A 24,869-nucleotide genomic window follows, 5' to 3' on the forward strand; every position below is an offset into this window, starting at 1 on the left:
CAATTTATAGCAGAAAGAAATCATCTGTAAAACAGATTTGGGCAATGATTTTTACTATAAATACTTTAAATGTAAATTATTGCTCTCCTGTTTACCTCTCTTTATTACCCCCACACCCTCCAAATTATCAAGGATTTAGGGTATTGTAATTTTAAAATGTCTAGATTGTGGTGATTGCAAGTCTAGGCTAGGTTGAGAATTTGAGATATTTAGTTTCTCAGGGAAAATAGCAAGGGATATTTATGGAGACAATCTAGTGCAATTCCCAGCCTTCCTCCATGCCTGAAAACATGCTCTGAAAAGGGGATCTGAAAATCACTTGGGAAATGACAAGCCTGAAAATTAGCCTCTACAGTTGGAAAGATTCCTGAGTCACGGATTACAAATCAAACAGTAGAACAACTATATAGGCTGATCAGAGACAGTCAGCACAGATTTAGAAGAGGCAGTCATGCCACCTGATTAACTTCTTCAAAGAGGTGACAATGAGAGCTGACAGTTGTGAAGCAGTAGATAGTTTACTGGATTTCAAGAAGGCTTTGGTACAGTATCAAATAAGACACACAGAGCCAAGTAAATTATTAAGGCAAAATTTCTTCTTGGCAATTCTTAATCCACACTTCAAGACAGAAGACAGTAGTAAATGTGTATCGATTCAGGTACGAAGGAAACAAGAGTGAGTGGAGTGGCATTAGCATTATGCACCATTTTGTTGGTTGTGCATAAATACATCTGCAAAAGAGACTATGCAGGAAGGGATACATATTTACAGTCATGAAACGAAGAGGTCAAGTCAACATTAGAAGACGAGTGATCCTGTTTAAATGAACACAGAAATAATAAAAGCTTTAGTGAAGTATTTAATTTGGTATTATGACAACTTCCTTGAAAACTAAAATTGGGTTGGACACGAGCATTGTCACATGGCTGAGCATGCAGAAGTTAGAAAAATTAAATTTGCATACTTCAGAAGAAAAAATTAAGAAGGATTGTATGTATCAGTATTACCTGGCAATAATTCTTTTACCTGTAAGACATAAGGCTACCTGTTCAAGTGCTACATAATTATTTGGATGTATATCCAATTATGACTATCAAGGCGGCTGCACTGTAAGGTGCCAGCCTTCAGAGGAGTCATAAATCAAAGACCGTTCTGCTAGTCTCCAGTGGATGGGAACTAGAACAGGTGATCGAATTATAAGATTATTTATTTAAACCAGACATTTGGTTCCCACTTGTCAGGATTTTAGACTTAATTTTGTGAGATTAATTTGGCTGTTTTGAGAGGAAAGTAGCTAAAATCTATTTGGACAGACTATACAACTTGAGACTTACCTATGACAAGCTATTTAATATTTTTCACCAGTGATAATTTCAGAGGAAGAGCCTGCATTAGGGTGCAACCACTGTTTTCTTATACCAAAAAAATATTTTTCCACTCCTGTAGCTATTTATCATCAAACCTAGAACCTATCTACACTACCAATATATATTATCTTTAAACATGATTGCAAATAAAACTTGCTTTTTCTGCTCACAAAGGAAAGAAAAATATGTTTGGGAAATGTGTTTTTTCCCAAATTAATATCTAGATTAAAAAAAAATTTCTGTCCATGCATACCATAAAACCAACTACTGTAAAGCAATGGGGTCATAAGGATGTTTTAAAACCATGCTTAAATGTGGTTATTTATGGCGTGAAGATTGGCCTATTGAAAGTCATCACAGTTTAGGTCTCTACCAGCCTGAAAAGCAGTAACCAAAGTCTTACCTTGATCTAGTTATAAAAACCTTGCCTACATATGGAATTTTTGCCTCCCCCACCGAGCCCTCCAAAAGAGTGCGTCAGCAGCGATGGGCAATTTTTGCAGATGTTCCCTGCTGCAGATAAGGCTTGAGTAGAAGAGTTCTAACATAGTTGTTTGTTGCCACTTCTGATCACATTCACATTGTCGTAGGTTACATTGTGTTTGCATATTATTTTTACCTTATGTAAATCCCTCAATCCCTGGAAAAATCATGGAGCAGGTCCTTAAGGAATCCATTTTAAGGCACTTGGAAGAGAGGAAGGTAATCAGAAACAGTCAACACGGATTCACCAAGGGAAAGTCATGCCTGACCAACCTGATTGCTTTCTATGATGAGGTGACTGGCTCTTCGGATGTGGGGAAAGCAGTGGACGTGATATACCTTGACTTTAGCAAAGCTTTTGATACGGTCTCTCACAGTATTCTTATCAGCAAGTTAAAGAAGTATGGGTTGGATGAATGGACTATAAAATGGATAGGGAACTGGCTAGAGCATAGGGCTCAACGAGTAGTGATCAATGGCTCCATGTCTAGCTGGCAGCCGGTCACAAGTGGAGTGCCCCAGGGGTCGGTGCTTGGGCCGGTTTTGTTCAACATCTTCATCAATGATCTGGAGGATGGGGTAGATTGCACCCTCAGCAAGTTTGCGGATGACACTAAGCTAGGGGGAGTGGTAGATACCCTAGCCTAGAAGATAGGGATAGGATACAGAAGGACCTAAATAAACTGGAGGATTAGGCCAAAAGAAATCTGATGAGGTTCAACAAGGACAAGTGCAGAGTCCCGCACTTAGGACGGAAGAATCCCATGCACAGCTACAGACTGGGGATCGACGAGCTGGGCAGCAGTTCTGCAGAAAAGGACTTGGGGGTAACAGTGGATAAGAAGCTGGATCTGAGTCAGCAGTGTGCCCTGGTTGTCAAGAAGGCTAATGGCATATTGGGCTGCATTAGTAGGAGCATTGCCAGCAGATCACGGGAAGTGATCATTCCCCTCTATTTGGCATTGGTGAGGCCGCATTTGGAGTATTGTGTCCAGTTTTGGGCCCCCCCACTACAAAAAGGATGTGGAGAAGTTAGAGAGAGTCCAGCGGAGGGCAACAAAAATGATTTGGGGCTGGAGCACAAGACTTATGAGGAGAGGCTGAAGGAACTAGGCTTGTTCAGTCTACAGAAGAGAAGAATGAGGGGGGATTTGATAGCAGCCTTTAACTACCTGAAAGGGGGTTCCAGAGAGGATGGAGGTAGGCTGTTCTCAGTGGTGGCAGATGACAGAACAAGGAGCAATGGTCTCAAGTTGCGGGGGGGAGGTCTAGGTTTGGACATTAGGAAAAAGTTTTTCACTAGGAGGGTGGTGAAGCACTGGAATGGGTTACCTAGGGAGGTGGTGGAATCTCCATCTTTAGAGGTTTTTAAGCTGTGGCTTGACAAAACCCTCGCTGGGATTATTTAGCTGAGGTTAGGTCTAGTCAGTTGGACTAGATGACTTCCTGAGGTCCCTTCCAACTCTATGATTTTATGTTTCTTCAAGTAACTGATCTTTGAAACGGAGGCAGTATTGTTTGCTTGAAGTTAGAAAAGAGGACTGAGACGAAGGATAGTAGAGCTCACTTCCTGACTCTTCCACTTGTTTACTGTAAGATCTTGGGCAAGACACTCAGCATCTCTGCATTTCAGTTTTCTACACCTATAAAATGGAATTAATACTTGTCTACCTTTTTGAAGTGCTTCAAGATTGTTGGATGAAAGACAATAAATATGTGAAAGTATTATTAAACCAAAAGTTTAAATAATAATTTTCTGCATTTTCAATTTTCTACTCTCCACCTCCAACACTCACGCAGCACACAAGTGTGCATATACACAGGACAACACAGCACAGGACAACACAGCTACAAACATCTTCCAATCCCCAGACAGTCATGTTACAGGAATTGTTTCATTGCTGACAATAAGATTGATGCTTCATCTTTAAAAATCACTTTATAACGTTACTGGGAAAAAAAACAGCAAAGGACTGTTGCAGGGGAAAAGGTCATGGAGCAGAGGCTCACAAACTCTTTCATATTTTAACAGAGTGTGTTTCATGGACAACCACCTCTTCCATTCCAGATTGCATGAACCACCTCCTTTCCCATTCAGAATTCTATGCCTTTACTATTGTTACCACAGGTAAGAATATTAACTGTAATAAGTAGTTAATGTATTTTAAGCTTTTCGAATGCTGTTTAGCAGATGCAAATAAGAGGGAGGACCAGCACCTTGTGACCAGAAAGTGCTTCACAGACCACAATTTGAGAGCCACTGACTTGGCATATACAAGTATAATTCTTTAAGGGTATCTCTTCTGCATTTTCCTACTTGGTTACTGAATCCGTTGGTTCACTCTCTCTTAACAAAAGCATCTAGAAGTCTCGAATTCATTGCAACTATTTGCTTAAATGCCCTTATTTGGCCGCTACTTCCATAGATTTATACTTTATGTAAAATTTGTGAAAGTTCTACCTGAATGCTAAAATTGCTTGTAATTTCAACTGACAGATTTTTTTCGACCAACATGAGGAGTTTCTTTTTATTAAACATTTTAAGTCTTCCGTTATTTTGTGTACCTCTACATTGAGCCACTTCAACTTTCTCCAGTGGAGTTAGGTTCAAAAGATCATCTTATTTAGAACTTTCTCATTATAGAATGTTTTTATAAAGGAACACCACTGAAGCGTACAAACCTAAAAGTATCACTGGTCAGAAAAGGAATTTCCATGCTGAAGGAAATTCTGACATTTTGAATCAGGATGAAAAGTCAAAAATCTCAAAATATTTTTGCAGAATGGAAATTCTGAAACAGTTGGATTTTAACAAAACAACATTTTCTGAGGGAAAACTGTTCTGTCAAAATTCTTTAGCCATGCTCTACCTAAAAGGTGACAACATCTCACCCACACAGAAAATGCATATTTGTTACATGCCTCCTGATCCAGAAAATAAGCCCTCCAAAACTGAGAATGCAGTCATATTATTTTGAAAGAAGAGAATATCTGAAGCATACATTTATAAGCATTTCCAATTAAACACTACATCTGAAAAATCAAAAGCTCTCTCCCATCAGTTATGGCAACAAATGCCAGTTTAGCATCTGAAAAGAAGTTTTCAAATGTTGAGGCTGAACACCCTATTTCAGAGCTTTAGCATTTACTTTATTATCAAATTCACTGTTTTGTTTGGTATATTGCTTTTATGTTAACACCAGTTGTGGTGTTAACATAGGTTTATCTGTTCTGCACTTCTATACTTGGCCTAATATTGTAGTCATTTCTCAGGCAAAACTCCCACTGAAATCTTTGGAAGTTTTATCTCAGTAAGGACCACAAGATTGGACACTCGTTTTATCTGCTGCAGAATTTATTCACTTGTTTTGTTCAGTTAGACTCCATAAAGCAAACTGTAACTTAATGTGCAATTACTGGCAAAAGGCTGCTACCCTATTACTAACTTCATTTTTTATTTTAAACCAAACTTCATCTTCTACTGAATACTCAATTAATTAAAAGTTGGATGGAAAAGCTTAAATAGAAACGGGGTATTTTAAATTTACTTCCTCTAAGTTATTATTTATATGTATTATAATAGCACCAAGAGGCCCCAAACAAGATGAGGGCTACACTGTGCTAGGCACTGTACAAACATGTAGGAAGTAGTGATGTAAATATCGGTTACAAAATGTAACAGTTTAAACTATTGAAATTATATCGATTAACCGTTTAACTGATATAATTTTGTCCCCCCCCCCATGCCCTGCCCCCTCCCCTCAGCCCCCAGGTAGCGCCCCCAGCCGGGACTCCCATCTCGGGTCCGGGGTCTCCAGTGTTCTGCAGCAGGGCACTCCCAGCACCTGCACCAGGACCTCAGCCTCCACAGGCAGCAGAAGCGTGGCCACCTCTGCCGTGGCCCAATGCCATCATCATGGAGATAAAGAGCCCACACCGCCGATTAACCCCTGCGTTTCTGGTTAACCGATAAATATTAGTCTTTCACTTGAATCCTCCTGAGAGATCTTGATGAAGTGGAGGTTCACTGCAAATGTTTCTAGGGATGGCAGCCTTATTTCTTTCTCTGTGGCAGGGCGCTTTCCCACGCCAGTTTGTGATAATTTTAGCAGGCACCATTGCAGTAAACAGGTTAGCAGCATACAGGCCCATGCAACTTCAGAACACCAGCAGCAGCTGTGCCCACTCTGCCTTTGTTACCCTCAAGAGTGAGATATCAGCTAAAACCTACACCACTACCTGTGGAAAATTATGCTAGTATTCAGTGCCAGTGTCCTATACAAATAAGTAATTCCTCCTTTTTTTTACCCCACCCCAGCAGATTATATTCACCATGGTTTGAGGGCACAAGCACTCCAATGCAGAAGTGTCAATAAGCATGTCTTGTTTAACACTTTAAGGGAGCAAGACAAGAGGGGTGGTGGGAGTTCTGAATCTTAATTTTCACTTTCCATTCCTATTATACAGACAATGGTATCTCTGTGTGTTTTATCGTAGCTCTGGCTGTTGGGGCCTTGAGAGGTACCTCCTCTACACCAGCGGAATGACTGTCCCAGATAAGGGGGATGTGGGACGACACGTTCTGTGAGAGTCTACAAGCCGTGCTACACTAGACTTTGAACAGAGGGTCTGGAGTGTGAATATTGCACACTGCATGGAGAAGGAAAGAGAGAAGATAAAAACAGGAGAAAGATGCAGGAGGGAAGAGAAGGAGAAGTACCAGGACATAAAGCTTCTCCAATAGCAAACTCAGATGCTGCAGACTCTTGTGAACCTCCAGGTTCAACAATCCTGGGCTTCACTCCCATTGCAGTCTGTGGAGAACTACAGCATCACGTCTTCCCACACACCCCCTCAGCATTCCACATGGCCTTTGTGCCTGCACACCTACCTTTTACCACTCCATGGCAGGGGAAAACATGGACAACCATAGATACACATATACTGACTTACGAGAACCACGGTTGATGTATCTGTACCTACAGTAGACATCAGTGTTCCTTCTTTTGGTTTATAAAAGTTCAATTTTTTAAAGTTAAAATGTGTTTACTTTTAAGTTTTTCAGATTTTTTGAGCTGTTTTTGTAAGCGAATAAAACTTTTTTGGAAAGTTATTTATCTTTATTAGTTTACATCACATGGTGTATAATGCATGCTTGCACTGAAAGTTGTGGTCTTGAACATTCACAACCCATAGGATCAGTGCCAAACAGGGCAATCATCATAAATGTAGAGCAAGCACCCCAACATTAATAGGTGCACTGTCAGTGATATATGCAAAGATGTGCAGCTAGCACCTCACAATTTCTAACAGGCCCCCAAACTGCATTGCCAGGTTGAGCACAGTACACGGCAACATATTAATGTGGCTCACTGTTAAAGTGCTCCTTCAAAGCCAAACTTAGCAGCATAGCTCTGAGTTCTTTTAATAACCCTTGTGTCTGGCTGTTCAAACGCAGCCGACAGCCACTCCACCTCTGTCCTCGACCCCTGCAGCAATGTTTCTCCCTTTGCTTTATAACTAATATGCAAGACACAACAGGCTGCTATAATCATTGGAATATTTTTTGCACTGAGACCCAATCTGGTGAGTAAACACCACCAGTGTCCTTTCAATCTACCAAAAGCACATTCAATTGTCATTCTGCACCCGCTGAGTGCTGTTGAGGTGACTGGTGTACCTCTTCATGAGCCAGGAAAGTTAGGGGTAGGCTGGATCCTCCTGGTCCACTATTGGCATTCCAATATTGCCAGTGGTAATCCACAGGTTGGGAAAGAAGGGCCCTGCTTGTAGCTTTCTGAATAGTCCTGTGTTCTTAAGGATGTGAGCATCATGTACCATACCTCACTAGCCAACACTAATGTCAGTGAAGTATGCCCAGGATCCAACAGCACTTGCATAACTTTGGAAAAGTAGCCCTTCCTGTTGATGTACTTTGTGACAAGGTGCTTTGGGGCCAAAAAAGGGATGTGCATGCCATCTACTGCTCTTCCACAGTTCAGGAACCCCACAGCTGCAAAGCCATCTATTATGTCCTGCACATTGCAGAGAGTCACAGTCTTGCACAGCAGGAGACGATTAATGGCCATGCACACTTGCATGACAACAGCCCCCAGGGTGGATTTTGATTGTCCACAGACCAGTTGCAATCTGGTATTGCAAGTTTCCATAATGTGACCACCACTCACTTCTCTACTGTCAGTACAGTTCTCAGTTTGATGTCCCTGCACTGGATGGCTGGGGCAAGCTCAGCACACCGATCCAGGAATGTGGCCTTGAGTATTCAAAAGTTCTGAAGCCACTGCTCGTCATCCCAAACCTAAACTCTGATGTGATCCCACCAGTCAGTGCTCGTTTTTCAGGCCCCGAAGCAGCACTCCGCCATGTGCAGCTGCTGCGTGAATGCCAACAACAACCTTGAACTGGTTCTTGCTATGTCCCACAGCAAAACAAATGCCAGGAAATCATGATGTTCCCTGCAGTTCTTGTTGAAGCTCTGCAAATACCAGAGAATCATGTATCCTGTGCTTACAATGCTCATGACAGTAGTGCAGAGCTGTGCAGTTTCCATGTTTCTGTCAGAAATGGCGGACAGTGACAAGCACCGCACAATTTTGTAGGAATTTGAAAATGGACACAAAAATTATGGGACTGATGATATTATGGGATGAAGAACACTGCACTATGGGAAGTTGACCCCTTAATCCCAGTCACCCCTGCGCAACTCAGTTCTGTCCCACCATGCATTCCCAAAACTACCCAAAAGACATTACATTGAATGGTGGCAGGTTGCACACTGGGACCTACCCATGGTGCACCACACTGTGCATCGACACAAGGACTCCCGGTAAATACACGCAGTGCCAATGCAAAGAGCCAAGTATGCATGCATGCAAGCAATATAACAACTTTGGCAGCTGTATGCTGACGTAACTGGTGTCAGCAAAACTTTGTAGCATAGATACGGCCTCAATCTTAGCAGCTGTGATTTGTATGGATTAGACGACAGCAATGTAGGCATTAGGGAGGCCAGAGAGAGGGTGGTTACAGTAATCAGGATGGGCGATAAGGGCCTGCGCAAGAGTTGCAGTTGTCTGGACAGAAAGAAAAAGGCAGAGTTTAGAGATGTTATAGAGTAAGAAACAACAAGATTTGGACCACAGATGGGCTGTGCAGTGTAAAGAAATACAACAGGTAACAGTAAGGAAGGTGATGCTGCCTACTGTGGGAGAAAGCAGGAAATGGAGGTTTGGGGGAGAAAAAGTTCTTTGGCAATGATTCCAGAGAGAAAGAATAATAAGCATGACTGGACAGAAGTACACTGATCTACCTCTCTTCTCCTGACCTATAAATCATCCATATAAAGATGGTAACAGAAACCACGTGAGCAAATAAAGTCACCCAGAAAGAAGGTGTAAAAGGAAGGGAGAAAAGGACAAAGCTCAGTTGAACCTTTATGGAGAGTGGGAGAAAGGAGGACTCACTTAAATAATTACTCAAGGAGGGATCAGAGAAGTAGGAGGAAAACCATGTAGGGCAGTCATGAAAGCCAAGGAAAGACAGTGTTTCAAGAAGATATGAATGACTGACAAAGTCGAAAGCAGTAAAGTTCAAGAATGATAAGGATAGAATAAAACCCAAGGATTTTGGCCAAGAAAAGGTTACTGAAAGCCTTGACGAGAAGTTTTATTGAAGTGAAGCGTGAAGCTAGAATGGAGAAGACCCAGGATGGAATTGCGAAGACAGGAATGAGGCAATGTTGTAAGCAACATATTTGAGAAGTTGGAAAGTGAAGGGGATAAGTTAATTGGAAGAACATGTACTGCTTTCACTTTTTAACAAAAAAAATTTGATTTAATTATAAATAACATTGAAATACTAATACTTAGTCCATTCCTGACTTTTAGTAGAGTATCTCATATCTCGATAGGAAGAACCAGGAACGTAATTAAAGTAGAAATATGTGTGGCTTAAAGCCCAAATCAGATTGTGCCTTTAGCAGAATCTCTTTTCTGAAGAGAAAAGACCAAGCCCTCATTTTCCAATTCAGTCAATTTAACTGAACTGTTCAAGGAGTTTTACTGTTTCTTGATCCTTAATGTCAAATACTGATGTCACTGCCCTTATTTGATTTATTTCATTAATATACCTCTGAAAGCTTTACTGATTTCCCATCCACTCCTTCAGGGCCTGTCTGAGTTTTATTCATTTAACATAAAAGCTTGTGTCAAAACTGTACCAAAGACTTTTAAATACATTAATTAAAAAGATAACTACAACTATGTACAGCCCAGCTTTGAAATGTTCAGTGAACAGGTCCAAACTGTAATTAACATGAAACATGTCTCTGCATTTCTTTCTGTTTGAATATGATAGAAATTAAGGTCAAAAGAGTACAGGTCAAGGAAGAGGCACTCCAGCATTTTAGATTGGTTTTATTTTCTTCCTTTAATTTAAGAATGAAAATTTAATCTAATTCTCTCTCCCCCATAATCAGCTATCTTACTAAAACAGTCAACAACATCTCATGAATTCAAATTGCATATCATACTGACACATCACTGACATCTTAAAAGTTCCATCTGATGTATATTATACTTTTTAAAATATTAAACATACATAAAAACTTTAGTCAATGAGCACTTACTCAATATGAATGCAAAAATATTAAGTCCTACAAGAGAAGAAAATAAACATCTTTTCAAGCACAAACAATTGACTACAGCTTGATACACAATAAGTATCTTACAAAATAAATTTATATTTGTCATGCAAAGTTGAAAAGCTCTTTGAAAACACAGTAGAACAAGTAAGGTAAGGAGATTACATCAGAGTTTTACTAAATACTTGTGCTCCTTAGTTTTATTAAATTCTACTTGTGCATTAATTCTTAATTTAGCTAACAAAGTACATTTTGTGGGCAAAAGGGTTTATATATATATTTAAAGGCATTTTTGTGATGTAAGGAAGAATTGTCCAGTAAAAAGTAGAGGAAGTCAAATGTATTGTCTGACTAATCTTTCAGAGTTTGTCTGTCTTTCCTCTCTCAGGAAACAGATTTTTTTTAAAAGTGTCAACAACCCAACCCACTTTTGTGTTATGCAGACACTTCCAACTTCAGGTGGTCAAGGATGGCAATTCTGTTTCAGGAAACTTTTGAAGTTGCACTGGAATGAAAACCTTTTCAACATTTTCATGAAAATGGTGTCAAATTGTCCATTGTCTGATCAAAACCTGAGCTTTTCGACTGGAGAAGATACGAATAGATTGTGTCTCTTAAGGTATGTCTACACAGCAGCTGGGAGCTGCAACTCCCAATTTGGGCACACACACTACTTCTGTTCAAGATAGTACGCTAAAAATTGCAGTGTTGCTGTGGCAGCATGAAAGATGGCTCAAGCTAGCCAACTAAGTACACCCACCAGACACTCTAGGTACATAATCAGAAGGTTAGCAGAGCTAATCGGTGTATGTCCAAGCAAGCTAGGAATCACACCTCCTAGCGGCTATACAGACATACCCTTTGTCTACGGCATGACGGTTAAGGCACTAACTAGGGATGTAGAGATCCAGGTTCAGGTCCCTGCTCTGGATGATTCAAAGCAGTTTCAGATCCCTCTGAAGCAAGTAGAGAAACAACTCAGAATCTGAGTCTCCCACATCCCAAGCTACTGCTCTAACAACTTGGCTACAGAGTGAGAGCTTGAGCTCTCTCTCCAAAATACTTTGTCAAAACAGATAAGTCTCTTCAAAATGTTTCGGCTTCAACAAAAAGCATATTTTAACAAGATTTAGTTTTGTCTAAAGTATTCCAACCAGCTCTATCTCCGACAACATAGAGGGTACATTTTAAAATAATTTGAAGAAAGAAACCTTAATAGTTATAAATGTTTTAACACTAATTATGTAAATTGTGTGCCAGAAGCCTATGAAAATCCTATTAGACTTGATTTATAAAAATATAGATATCAGATTTTAATGTGTGGGGAAGGCAATATAGCACAAATTCAAAGTGAGTTTGAAATGTTCTCATATCACAACCTGGAAATACTGTTTATCTCTTTCGCCAAAAAGAAACTAGATTAGCAAGAGAAAATGTACATTTGGGGAAAAATAAGCATAATGATCACACTAAGGGGATCTACTTTGTCATCATGAAAGTAAGTCTATGCCAAAATGTAATACTGGGCTCTGTCATTTACTTACAAGCACACAAATAAATATCTGAATATACGGTCCTGTGTCTGGACTACAAGACTGAGAACTGAAGTAGTTCTGGATCCTAGTTCTTGTTGAGCTAACTTTTTGCTCAGCGCCAAATACTCATGCTCTGTACAGCACGATTAGCCAAGCTGTGCAGTGAGGGATGGCTGAGGAGGATTGAATCACTGTCAAATAGAATTCATATCAGAGGCAGAACCGACTCCACAACTGTATGTTAGAAGATTGATTCTCTTGCTAGAGAAGTTAGTGGCAAAATGCACTTATCTCAATGGTGCATAATCAGGCCTTACATGACATCAACTCCAATCAACCCCCAATTCATTGTACAACCATATTTCCTTATGTTATGCATCCTCCTTAAGACTCTTACATAAACAGTGAGTTGTAGAAATATAGCATCTATGTTTTGAGTGATGTTCTATCCAGATAGTTTATTTGCATGAATCTATTTTAATTCTAAACAGTCTTAGTCATATTTTAAACATTAACATATACTCTGACATTTCATTTTCTCTCATAATAAAAGATTTAAATAAAGGAAATCCTTGTTAACTAAACAAATGTTTTACACTAATTTAATATTTTACTACACTCATCAAAGCCATTTTGACCTCAACCAACAGGCAATTATAGCTTATTTTGATTTACAGACTTGTCTATAATTACTGCACTAATATATAACATAGATTTGATAAAGTAATTCTAACCACACACAAATGGTAAACCATCAAGAGTTTTTAAATTAATAACTTGCAATCTTCCAGTCCTGGCACAGCCCACCCACAAAAATGAAACTTTAATCAATGCCATAACTACAAGGCACTTGCAGAAAAAAGAATTTACCAAAACTGATGATAGTGGTAAACCATTAGATTCACAATTACTAATGCAATCAGTAACTATTTTGGAGTCGTTCCATTTGACATTTGACAGACATCTCCCTCTTACCCAGAGCCTTTACTGCAGACTGTAAAGGCACATTTGTATTTATGCAATCTTTTATGTGCTGTGGGATCTCTACCAGAGAAAAGCCTTGAAACTACAATGTCTATTATTATTATTATTAACAACAAGTGCCTCAAGTATAAAAACAGTCCAGCCATAACCTAAGTCCTCCCCCCACTTCTGTTATGTTTAATAAGGATTATGCTTTCGGGGATCAATTTGTTTAGTTTATTATGTTTAATGGACTAGTTGCAATGCCTGTGCCTGGGGGTGGGAGAAAAAGTATCCTCTAGTATGAAGTCATTGAAATGAAGGGCGGCAGGTCCTAGCACTACTGGAGGATCGCTTTTAAGAAGGTGAGGAAAGTTATCAGGCAGAATCAATGCCAGCAAACAGCAGTAATTTACACCCATTCTGCAAATGCCTCGTCGTCCTTCCCGCGTCACGCCAAGTCTCAACACCCATCAAGGGGTAAAGACAAGCGATCAGGAGACGGAGAGGACAACCTTTGGGGTGCAGCGGGCAGCTCAGAGCGCTCGGGGGGCCCGAGACGCTGGGCACTGCTGTTATTAACCGGACCCCCCACTCCAATTACCTGCGGGGCAGCTGCGCCGGCTGTTGGCTGAGGAGGTGGTGGCGGCTCTTGGAGCCGGGTCTCTTCCTCCTCGGGAGAATCATCCAGGAGAACTTTGCCGCTCTTGTTGAGTTTCCACATGATGGGGCGCGGGGATCCCGCCTCACTCAGCCCTGAGACGGGGGGGAAGGGACGGGAGTGACTCCGCTGCCCCGAACGCGTCTGCGAGCGGCGGGCGCCCAATGACACTGGGGCACTGCCGGGGTGCAGGGAGGTGGGGCTAGAAGAGGGAGAATTTACTGCCCCCCCCCCTCCGGCCTGAAACCAGCCCCCTCCCCTGCCCGCATCACCTGCTCCCCCCATCGGGGCGAGGCGACCCCTGCCAGCCCCAAACAGTGCCCAGCTGCGCCCCGCGGGCCAGTGGCGGCGGCTCGGCGGGGAAGGCCCCGCCCTCGACCCGACCCGGCTCGGCCCGGCCCAGCCGGTCGGAGCAGTCCCAGGCTAGCGCGGGTCGGACGGGCCCGGAACTTGGCGATGGCGGGGGGAGGGAAGTGGTGGTGCCGCCGCTGCCTCCCTGTCCGGTCCTCACCTGTGATCTTCCCCCGCCGGAGCCGCGGCCCACCGCCGCCGAGCGGCCGCTGCCATGTTTGTAACTGGCTGCTGGGTGGGGGACACGGGCTTTCTGGTCACCACGGCAACCGGCGCGGCTCCGTCCGGCCTCCGACATCCCGCCGGGGCTTGCGGAGGGGGTGGGGCCCTGCTACGTGCCCGCCGCCGCTGAGCGCTCGCCGCCCCAGCGCATCCCGATAGCACCCCCATGCAGGCAGGCAGCGCCCCGCCCCGCCCCGCCCCTTCACACACCCCCGTGCAGACAGCGCCCCACACAGAGAGCGCCCCCTTCACAGCACCCCCATACAGACTGCTTCCCCCACGTCCCACAGCCTGCATACACAGAGCACCTCCCTTTGCAGCACCCTGCTTCCTCACAGCACCCCATATAGACAGCACCCCGCCCCTTCACAGCACCCCATATAGACAGCACCCTGCCCCTTCATAATACCTCCAAATGGACAGCACCCTGCCCCTTCATAACACCCCCAAATAGAGAGCACACTTTCACTGCATAGCACCCCCACCTTGCCCCTTCACAGCACCCCATAAAGAGAACACACTGCCCCTTCACAGCACTCCACAGAGACAGTCTCCCTTCTCAATGCCCCAACTTCAGAGCACCCCCATTACAGAGAGCACCCTGTCCTTCACAGCACCCCCACACAGAGTTCCCTGCCCCTTCACAGCACCTTACTGCACAGCCCCCCTATCCTGGGGACCATCGCCCCAAAGGGAGCATCCCGCTACTCCAATGGACTGCCGAAGCACACCGCCCTGTCTATTAGCTCTGGCCTCGCAGGTGGTGCCCCATTCTCCTTGATACTCCCTTGAACTTCCCCGCCGGGTGTGACGGGGAGGGCTTATCCTACGACAGCCTTCCACACACACAGCACTCCACCCATCACCCCCAAACACAAAGATGGCACACCATAGAAACCATTCACAGCACCCCACTCACAGAGAAAGCATCCACACACAGTTCTCTACACATAACATAGAATCATAGAAGATTAGGTTTGGAAGGGACCTCATGAGGTCATCTAGTCCAACCCCTTGCTCAAAGCAGGACACATAGTTGCCACCACACAGTCAACATCTCCACAGTCAGCATCCAGTCACCACTCTCCACACAAACATCACCCTCCACAAAAAGTAGCCTCCTCCTTTACCGTTTGCACACAGACACTCCACTCCACGCTATGTTCCCACACACAGAATTACTGCTCACTAAACCCACTAGTTCTTCAACTATCCATAAAGATTTCTAAGATAGAAAAGACTCAAATTTCTAATTAGCTGAGCGAAGTGAGATCTTAATCTCAGCTCAATGGCATTTCTCTGTTTGTTCAATAAGGGAAGACCAGATTTGATATGTTTAATATTTTATAGGTAAAAAATAAGGAGGTAAATATGTTTAACTTTTTACCTCAACAGCATGAGCTAAAGTTTAATGGCAAATTTTGAGAGCATACAATGAAATGGACTGTAATGAACTGGTGTCTATTTATCATCGAAGGTTAGTAACGGAAACAGGAGTTTGCCATTGAGCAAAAGAGAAGTGAATTTTCCTTCAACAGTAATAATAATATTTAACAATAAATACGTTTGTCTTTAAGTATTCATTCAAATGTCACCCAAAATGTCTACTTAAAATTTCAAATCAAAATTAAATTTAATCTAAAGATTTCAGAGTAATTATAAAATTTACAAATATTAATTAAACCTTGGGACAAGTAGGTAGGAAAATCTAGGTCACTCATCAGTCTTCTATGAATTCAGTAGGCTAGAATCATTATTATTTATTCTAATACTGATTTTAGACATAAGGAAACTGAGACACTGAAAGGTTAAATGAGTTGCTCAGATTCACACTCTGCGTCGGGGTCAGAGCTGGAGACTTGTGACTCCCAGTGCTCTATGCTAACTACTACATTACAAAGTGTCTTAATTTTTATTCCAATTGTTTCTTTATCTGTATACTATCAACACTCAAATCTGAAATTAGTTTGTAGTTCTTTTTAAGTTTTAAAGATATAATCACCGAGATTTCCCCTGACTTTGCTGAAGAAATTGTTGTGCTATTCTTTAACATTTTGTTATTCCATGTCCTGCGAATTTGTCTACCCATTTACAGCTAATTTTTAAGTTTATTTGGTGCTTTTTACCAACATCACTGCTAACTCTCATCTCCTCCTTAGTCTTTTCTCCCGAGTACTACCAGCCATAGCCTTTTGCACCACACCTCACTAGGAGAGAACACCTCTGTCCATGGCTGAGAGGCTGGTGTAGGTTCTAGAAGCTCTTTACCCTTCAGTACCTCTCCTTGAAAGTTACAGGGTTTTCTTTTCTCCAGGGACATCTGCATGAAATTAGGTTTGGACCTGCTGCTTTCTCCACATGATGGTCCCCGTGGATACAAAGTCCCTTCATGTAAATTAATATTCATCTCTCAAAGGCTGAACAATCAAGCTTGGAAACCACAACTCACAAACTAGTCTGCATGTCTGTCCAAGCCAGTTTCTATATTGTCTAGTCAAATAGACAGACTGGTATTTTATTCAATAGAAATTCTCATTTTCCATTGTCATGAACTATGAATTAGTGATAGATGTCCAAAGATCTGTCACAGTGCTCTTGAAAGCCAGGCTGACTGAGAGCATTTGAGACTTTATGAAATACTTACCCTTACTTGTAACCACACATATCCTCCACCTTCATTCACAATAGAGAGTGACAACATTGCATTCCCTATTGTGCACCATGCAAGGACTTACAGCATCAAGGCCTAGGTATATCTGTAACCTACTTCCTCTGTTCTTCTGAACAAATAAGTACATTATAGCAGGGGAATAGTTCACATACAGCAATGTTTTGCTTAGAGCCTTTTGGGCTGCAATGCGCTCCTACCTGCCTGTCAGGAAAAGTGAGCATATTTAAGGTGGAATGCTCAGTGCCTAAGGCCTGTTACTCAACATACTGTATATACAAAAGGGGAGTTACTTTATCTCAAGACCAGTGGAATCTGATCCCACCAGAATGCAGGTCCAATGTAGCAGTATCATATTTTATGTCCTAAAAAAAGTCTCAATAGCATGAACTGACCCTGAAACCTTAGATGTATCATCATTCTAATCATATCACTGGTCTGTTCTGACTGAAGGTAGCGTTTCTGACTTTTCTAGCTAACTATAATGTATAATTTAAACATACAGACTTGCCTTGAACTGCAGTCCTAGAATCTGCAGCAGTAAAGTTTTAGTCCTCAACCTGGAAAATGCACCTGAAGCATTCCACTGAGTTCAACGGTATTCATGTATTAAATGTGTATAAGTGTTTTGTGGAACTGGGACCTTAAATTTCATAATGGGTTTTCCATCACAGTCTGCTTTATTTTCTTTTTTTATCCCCATCTCCCATACAAGTAAAATCTATTAACAGTGAATGGTAAAATTCCTTTCCGCATCCTCCATTAGTATTATGAGAAGCTAAAAGACAAAGCACATTTTCAATTATTAAAGACAGATCAGATATAGCATGAAAGTTCCATCTAAAAGAGCAGTTGGCTTGTAAGTAGTTTTTTAGTCACCTAATCCTCATTCAGATCTAAAACTCAAAGGTTAACCACTAAGTGCAAGAGACAAGCTCTAAAATTTCTAATTTACATTGAATTCTATTTTCTCATATTAAAATAATAGATAATGATTCTTAAGTTATTTAATTTTCATTTGATCACTTTAGTTGCTATATGAATTAGAAGTTATGAATACATGATCCTACAATTTTAACCTTATGCCTTTCTTCACCCCTTCCCCTCACCTTTGTTTGTTACTCTACCTTGAAACATTGTATCGAATATTGGGCCCCAATCCTGCAAATATTTATGCATGTGCTTAACTTTGCTCTCAGAGTATATCCACTGAACTATTCACATGACTAAAGTTAATCACGTGTTCAGGATTAGGGCTTTAGACTGTGAACTCTTCAGGGGCAGGGACCTTAAGTGAAATCTTGGCCTTATTGAAGTTAATGGAAAGACTCATATTGACTTCAGTGGGGTCAGGATTTCACCCCTGGCCTTTCTGTTTGTTCTAAGATGCCTAGCACACTCTTGGGCACTATTAATATTTAATAACCCTGTTTATTTAAACATTTCTGATGTTCTTTTTGCAGTTTGTCTACAGACTTCTCAAGTTTAGAAACTTTTGGGTTTTTCATCCTCTTTTAAAAACTAATTATATAAAACTATCAACATTATTCCTCTGTCCTCCAAATTAGAAATTGCACCTCATAAACTGTGCTTGTCTGGTGTGAAAGGGAGGCCAAATCACTACCGGATGCAACTCAGTTCCAATGTTTATTCTTTTATCCTGCTACAGTGAGGCCCAGTTAGGCTCCTGTAATATGAATAATAATTAACTAAAGTAATATATGCCATTTACACATGTCAAGCTAGAACTTAGTTTGGCCAACACCAAATTTAAACTGTGCATAAATTGTTAAATCCCACAATAAGACCCAAGTACTAACCCATTAATAGTAAAACACACAATTTAAGATGCATTTCCTTCCACCACCATGGATTATTATTTTAATCTGATGGTCTAAAACTGATACAGTGTTGTTTATCAGCAACGTTTTTCTTGTGACTTATTTCCTAGAACGAATTGGCTTTATAATATAGGAAGATTGTTTCTGGAGAAATCCCACCAAGACATAACCAATTATACTTCAAATATTAACTCAAGAAAAAAATATTAAAAATATATCTCTTCCATAATGAATGTCTCTACCAATAATATATAAAAATCCAACCTCCCAAATTTCCCCACCTCAGAAAAGGAGAAGTTCTTATCTAATTATTAAAAGCAAATCACCCACTCCTCTCTCCAACATCAATAAAGTTTTCCTTGAAGTAAAAACCTAGGTCCACAGCTGATGAGAAGTGGCAATAGCTACTATAAACAGGCTTGGAAAGGTTAGATTTTGATCAGCAAATATTAATAAACATCAATTTTACTATATATAAACTAATGCAAAATATTTTCATCTATGGTAATCAAAATTTACAGATAGCATTTTTCTTACTTTGCCTGTTTGAAAACTTATTAGAGTTTCATTTAAGGCTGTGTACTTTGTATATTTTGACATTTGATGTTGACAATTTGTGTTTTAATGTTTACAAAGTTTTAAGTTTTTGAATTGCAACATCTACTGTCATTAAATAACTGTCTAATGCCCCATAGTTTCTCACGATTGTGAAAATTTAAATCCATGAAATTCAGAAGAAAATTGCTTAAAATCCATAATTGTACACATCTATAAAAATTTAAATAAAAAAAAAATAAAGATAAACATTAATATTATCTGCTGAAAATATAAAAAAAATAAAAATCAGATTTTGCCAAGCAATACTATAAAATACCTAATTCTCTGATCCCCCGCCCCGCGCCCTCCACATTAGTAATATGTCCCCATCTAGGCCAAAGCTTTTGTCCACAGGTGGAAAACAAAGTAGTGAGTACAACCATTATAGAAAGGAAATACTACTTATCTCTTAAATCAATAAGGTCCTGATCAAAAGTAAAACCTATGCCTTTAAGAAATTAACAAATCAGTGGCAATAGCCTATTGTATTGAATAGACTGTGTCTCAGGCCCCACAAGGGATAAGATATTTAAAAACCTTCATTTACTGCTAAGTAAGATTCAGGGTTTCTTGCCAAGTTATTGCTGGCTTATGTCCATTGTAACAACCACCAGTAAAAATCTTTTTAACCCCTTATTAAACATACAGGGGGAAAAAAACAAAATGGTTCAAGCATTTGAAGACTAAGAATTAAGGAAAAGTTTCGTTTTAACAATTTTTTTTGTTCCCTTTAGATGTGTAAAGTCTCCATACGGAAAAACTTTTGTTTGGCAGTCTTTTTAGATGGCATTATAGACTATATTAATAGGCCTTTGTGGAAGAAAAGAGACAAAGTTCTTTTAGATGGTCTTGAGCTGTTATTTTTGAAATCCAATCCTGTTTCCTTTTAGAAAAACATGCCAAATGGGACAAAAAAATGCAGAAAATGCAGTTTCTGTCTCTGGTGCTTACTTTCACTTGTATACTAGCTGCTGGGAAAGTGAATGCAGCACACAGGGTCATATCTACCGCAACGTTTTACCAGAATTGGGCTGTTTAAGGCATTGGTTTGACCTTGGCTTTTTGAACACAGGCTCTCAGCAGTGTTGCAAAAGGTGAAGTTGTTTTGGCTGACTAATCCAGATTCTATTAGATAGAAGGCAAAATGAGAAGGATAAGAAAGAAGACAGATAAGGTAGAGGAAGGAAAATGTCAAACTAGGAAGATGATGACAATCAGAAGCTAAGACTCACATCCCAGGTATTTTTCAGGATTTAGCTGAAGCCAATAGAGGTGGTGGTTTTTTTCTCTGTTTTTCTCTCTGGCTCACTGTGGTCAGGACCTCTGTCTGAATTAGATGTTATGGTAGATCCCAGGATGCCAAGAGGTTTCTGATGGGGAGAGGAATGGGGGTTAGGGGGTAGAGCCATTATGGCAAAGCTCTTTTCTTCCAGTCCACCAATCCCACTGTTCCCATCCAGGGACCTCCAAATAAACAAGGTCCAAGAAGGGGTGGCAACTTTTTTTTATTAAAATTAACCAATCAAAATGTGTTTTGATGATTTCAGCTATAAACATTTCCTCCCATTTTTAGAATATTTCAGCTTGTCATATCAACTCATGAGTCTGTGAGGAGCTTTCTTTTAACTTAATCAGTCCAGTTTGTACCAGTCTTTCTTTCTTTCTCCAACTTTCTTACCCTTCCATACAGTTTAGTATAATGAGCTTAGTTGGACTTTTTTTGCCTGGGACAACATAGAGTACAGGCCTCTGCACAATAAACTGCTATAATAAATGAAAATTTCTTCCCAATCCCATGGCAGTGATCACAGAAATCATAGAAATGTAAGACTGGAAGGGACCTAAGTAGGTCATCTAGTCCAGTCACTTGCGCTAGGGCAGGGGACTGGACATTTTCCCATGATGTCCACCTCATGGGAAAATCTAGGACCATGTGTGATAAGCAGGACAATAACAGGTGTTCATGGCAACAGTATGCAAGTTATGGAAGTCTCCCAAATTCTAATCTCATGCTAATAAAAACTTTATATTACACCACACCATCATATTCTGTCTGTCAAATTTGCTTCAGAAAAACTGTTTTAGAAATGATGGAGAGTTTTACAATTTTTATTTATAACGCTTTTCTTGTAAATCCTGGTGCATAGTTACCAGCAGTCCAAATGTACAGGGCTTATAGAGAGCCAGAAAACCCCTAAAATAGTCTAAAGTAGGTTGTTCTATATCCCCAACTGTCACTATTTTTAAGACCTTCCAGTATTAGAAGCAAGTAACAAGGTCCACCAGGGAGCTGGGAATCTCCCCTTTGTAAGGAATAAAGTGCTTCTTTGTAATGAGACAAGGCAGTGAGATAAGATTTTAAGTCATAACATTTTTATGTATAGAAAAGCTTTTTCTGCTTCAGGAGTAAATCTTGCTCAACCTCGGCCTTAAGCCAATGTAGTTTTTTACATTGAAGGGAAATGTACATTACAGGGAAATGCAAAAACATTTTCCTAGTAAGCTGATATTTTAGAATTGAAGCTGTTTGAAAGGCCACTTCAATATCATGTTCATGAAAGACTTCTGCAGGCATAGCTATGTCAGTCAGGGGGTGTGAAGAGGTGCGTTCTTCTTCGAGCAGTGTCCCTATGGGTGCTCCACTTTAGGTGCGCTTGCATCCCTTTGTCTAGGATCGGAGATCTTCCACAGAAGTGTCCATTGGGCTGCACATGTGCTCCTCCCCATTTCACACTGCGAGCAGCAGCTATATAGTGCTGTGCAATCCAACTTGTTCCTTCTCAACTGCCCTTGGTTCAGGACAGAATCTCTAGCAGGGCCCTTCATAGTAAAGTCTTTAGTGCCTTTAGTAGTGTTAGTGTTTCCGTTAAAAGCATATAGCTGTTTGTTTCTTTATTTTCTTCCTTTCCCTCCTGGAAAAAAAATCATTCTTCTCCATTACTCCTTTGATTAGAATAGTATCCTTCCCTACAGGGATGTTCTACTTGCAAGGGGTTATTCCTGGGTCGCTTGAATTTAAGAGGTGCCGCTCCTACCGTCAGCATAGTTAGTGTCTGCACTGAAGCACGACAGCATCACCGCTGCATCATTTAAGTGTAGACAGCCCCAAAACCAACTTTAATGGAGGATCCCACTGTGCTGGAGTGATTCTCCTGGGGCCAATTATACTGTCTTTAAGGCCAGAATCTTTCATCAATGCAGCACAAAGACCCTCTCTAGACTAGGAAAACAGTTGCTAAAAGGTTTTAATTAAGTGCCGTTTCAAACGTAGTCCCTAATATAGACAGGGTTTGACCCCTTTACAAACATGTTAGTGTTCACTAAAGAGTATTTAATTAAATACATCCTTTTTTTGCTAGACAGGGCCAAAGTGCACCAAAACATCTTTCCCTTTATATTTAGTATCTTTTTAATATGGACTTTTATTTTTGCATATTTGTATCTTCTGTTTTTTCCATGATATCTTTTTTTAGCAGTTTTTCACTATTTGCTGTGTGAGTAATTAACTTCTACTCAAATAATAAGACTTTTCACTTTCATAGCACATTTCCATCTAAGCACTCAAAGCACTTTACAAACATTACTGAATTAAGCCTCACAACATCTATGTAAAGTAAACTCTTCAAAGCAGCTTATTTTTGAAAATGTCTTAGGAAATTGTGGACACCACTTTACTCAAATAATACATGACATGTGAGAAAAGACTATATTTATGAGGAAACCAAGGCACAAATTGGTAAAGTGACATGACCAAGGTCACAAAAAAGATCTGTTGTCAAGCAGGGAATTTAGCAAAGGTCTCGTGACTCCCAGTTCTGTGGTTTAGCCACAAAACTATTTTCCCTTCTAAGGGTCCAGTCTTGCAAGATGCTAAGCATTTTCAGCTCCTGCTAATTTCACTGGTAGTTGTGGAATTCAGCATCTTTCAGCGCTAGTCTCTCAGTCATCGTCTACACTAGAAAATTTTAGTTGTATAATTACATTACTCAGGGGTGTGAAAAATCCATGTAACAGCACTACGTCGACCTCTCCCATCAGCATAATAAAACCGCTTCTGCCGTTCACAGAAGTAATGTCAGTGAGAGAAGTTCTCCCACCAGTATAGCTCTGTCCAAACTGGCGCTAATGTCCGTGTAAATTATGTCACTCAGGGAGGTGGTTTATTCAAACTCCTGGGCGACATAAGTTCTGCCAATATAAGTTGTAGTGTAGACATAGCCTAAGCATAGAGCTGCCCTTAGATAAATAAAAAGGCACTATCAAGTGCATTGAGAAATTGGAATCCTATGGAGAATTGGAAAACATTATACCCTGTCATCTAGGTGGTGAAATTAAGCAAAAATTTAATTTTCAATGTAATTTCCATCTGACATTGACTGGAAGGAAGATCCAGGGAACTATAGTCCGGTCAGCCTCACCTCAGTTCCCAGAAAAATCATGGAGCAGGTCCTCAAGGAATCCATTTTGAGGCACTTGGAAGAGAGGAAGATGATCAGGAACAGTCAGCATGGACTCACCAAGGGCAAGTCATGCTTGACCAACCTGACTGCCTTCTATGATGAGATGACTGGCTTTGTGGATGTGGGGAAAGCAGTGGGCATGATATTCCTTGACTTTAGCAAAGCTTTTGATACGGTTGCCCACAGTATTCTTATCAGCAAGTTAAAGACGTATGGGTTGGATGAATGGACTATAAGGTGGATAGATCATTGGGCTAAATGGGTAGTGATCAATGGCTCGATGTCTAGTTGGCAGTCGGTAACAAGCTGACCCTTTTTTTACAGTTATATCTATACTGGTATACTGAACTAGTTTTGGGGCCTGGAGGGCCAGTGTGTTCAAAGAGAACTAAATAAATGCAACCTTTTGTGGGGTCTGTTTGAAGTACCTGTGGACTGTGGTTCTTAAAGGGCCAGGAAGAGAGGGAATAGAGAGACAGACTGCCACAGAGTGACCTTTGGTCAGAGGGGTGCTTGCCAGTGTTACAAACCATCTATAACACCTTTGACTGTGCTTATAGCTGTCCATAAGACATATTTGCATCTGTAAATGCTTAAAACATCTATTAATTTATTAGCCCTTTATAAAGTATTTATGTAACCTTACCAAATAAAGTATTTATCATGTTGAATGTTTTGACAAGGTTATGTAATGTCTCCCAGCAAAAGGGAAGGACTGTTTCTTTTGCAAAGAAAATTAGTTACAACTTCTAAAAATACCCAACAGCACTGCAGTCACTCACAGCCTGCAAATAACATCCATCTAATAATACAAATGTAAGACAATGGTCAGCATTTATGAAAGAAACTGCTTTCTTGGTGACATTTTCACTTTACATCTGACCAACAATGCTTCTTTGTTGAAATTTATAATGCAGAGCAAGGGAACATTTCAAGGTATCTTTTCAGTTTTTTTCCCAACTAAGAAGATTAAGTAACAGCATACTTGCAGAGTAATCAAAAATAGCGATATTCTTGGTAAGTACTAAATCTAAGCAAAAAAAAATCCTCTTCTTTCA

The 24,869-nt window shown here is 40.6% G+C and overlaps 1 protein-coding gene across 3 annotated transcripts in view; it reads right to left on the reverse strand.

The window, feature by feature from the left end:
• TDRP (testis development related protein) overlaps positions 1–14,321 on the reverse strand; it is a 48,244-nt gene extending 33,923 nt beyond the window's left edge. The window contains exons 1-2 of one of the 3 annotated variants that reach the window (XM_067544845.1): positions 14,184–14,316; positions 13,616–13,767 (exon numbers count right to left, since the gene is read on the reverse strand). In XM_067544845.1, coding sequence (XP_067400946.1) covers positions 13,616–13,735 — 120 coding nt within the window. In that variant the 5' untranslated portion in view covers positions 13,736–13,767; positions 14,184–14,316. Of the gene's footprint in view, positions 1–13,615; positions 13,768–13,944; positions 13,967–14,183 lie in introns of those variants that run through there. The other 2 variants (XM_067544844.1, XM_067544846.1) reach the window with 2 other exon arrangements.
• Positions 14,322–24,869: the final 10,548 nt, after the last annotated feature.

The sequence above is a fragment of the Emydura macquarii genome, unplaced genomic scaffold (assembly GCF_026122565.2).
Source record: "Emydura macquarii macquarii isolate MOO-44397 ecotype Brisbane River unplaced genomic scaffold, CSIRO-AGI_Emac_v2 contig_1027, whole genome shotgun sequence".
Lineage (NCBI taxonomy): Eukaryota > Metazoa > Chordata > Testudines > Chelidae > Emydura > Emydura macquarii.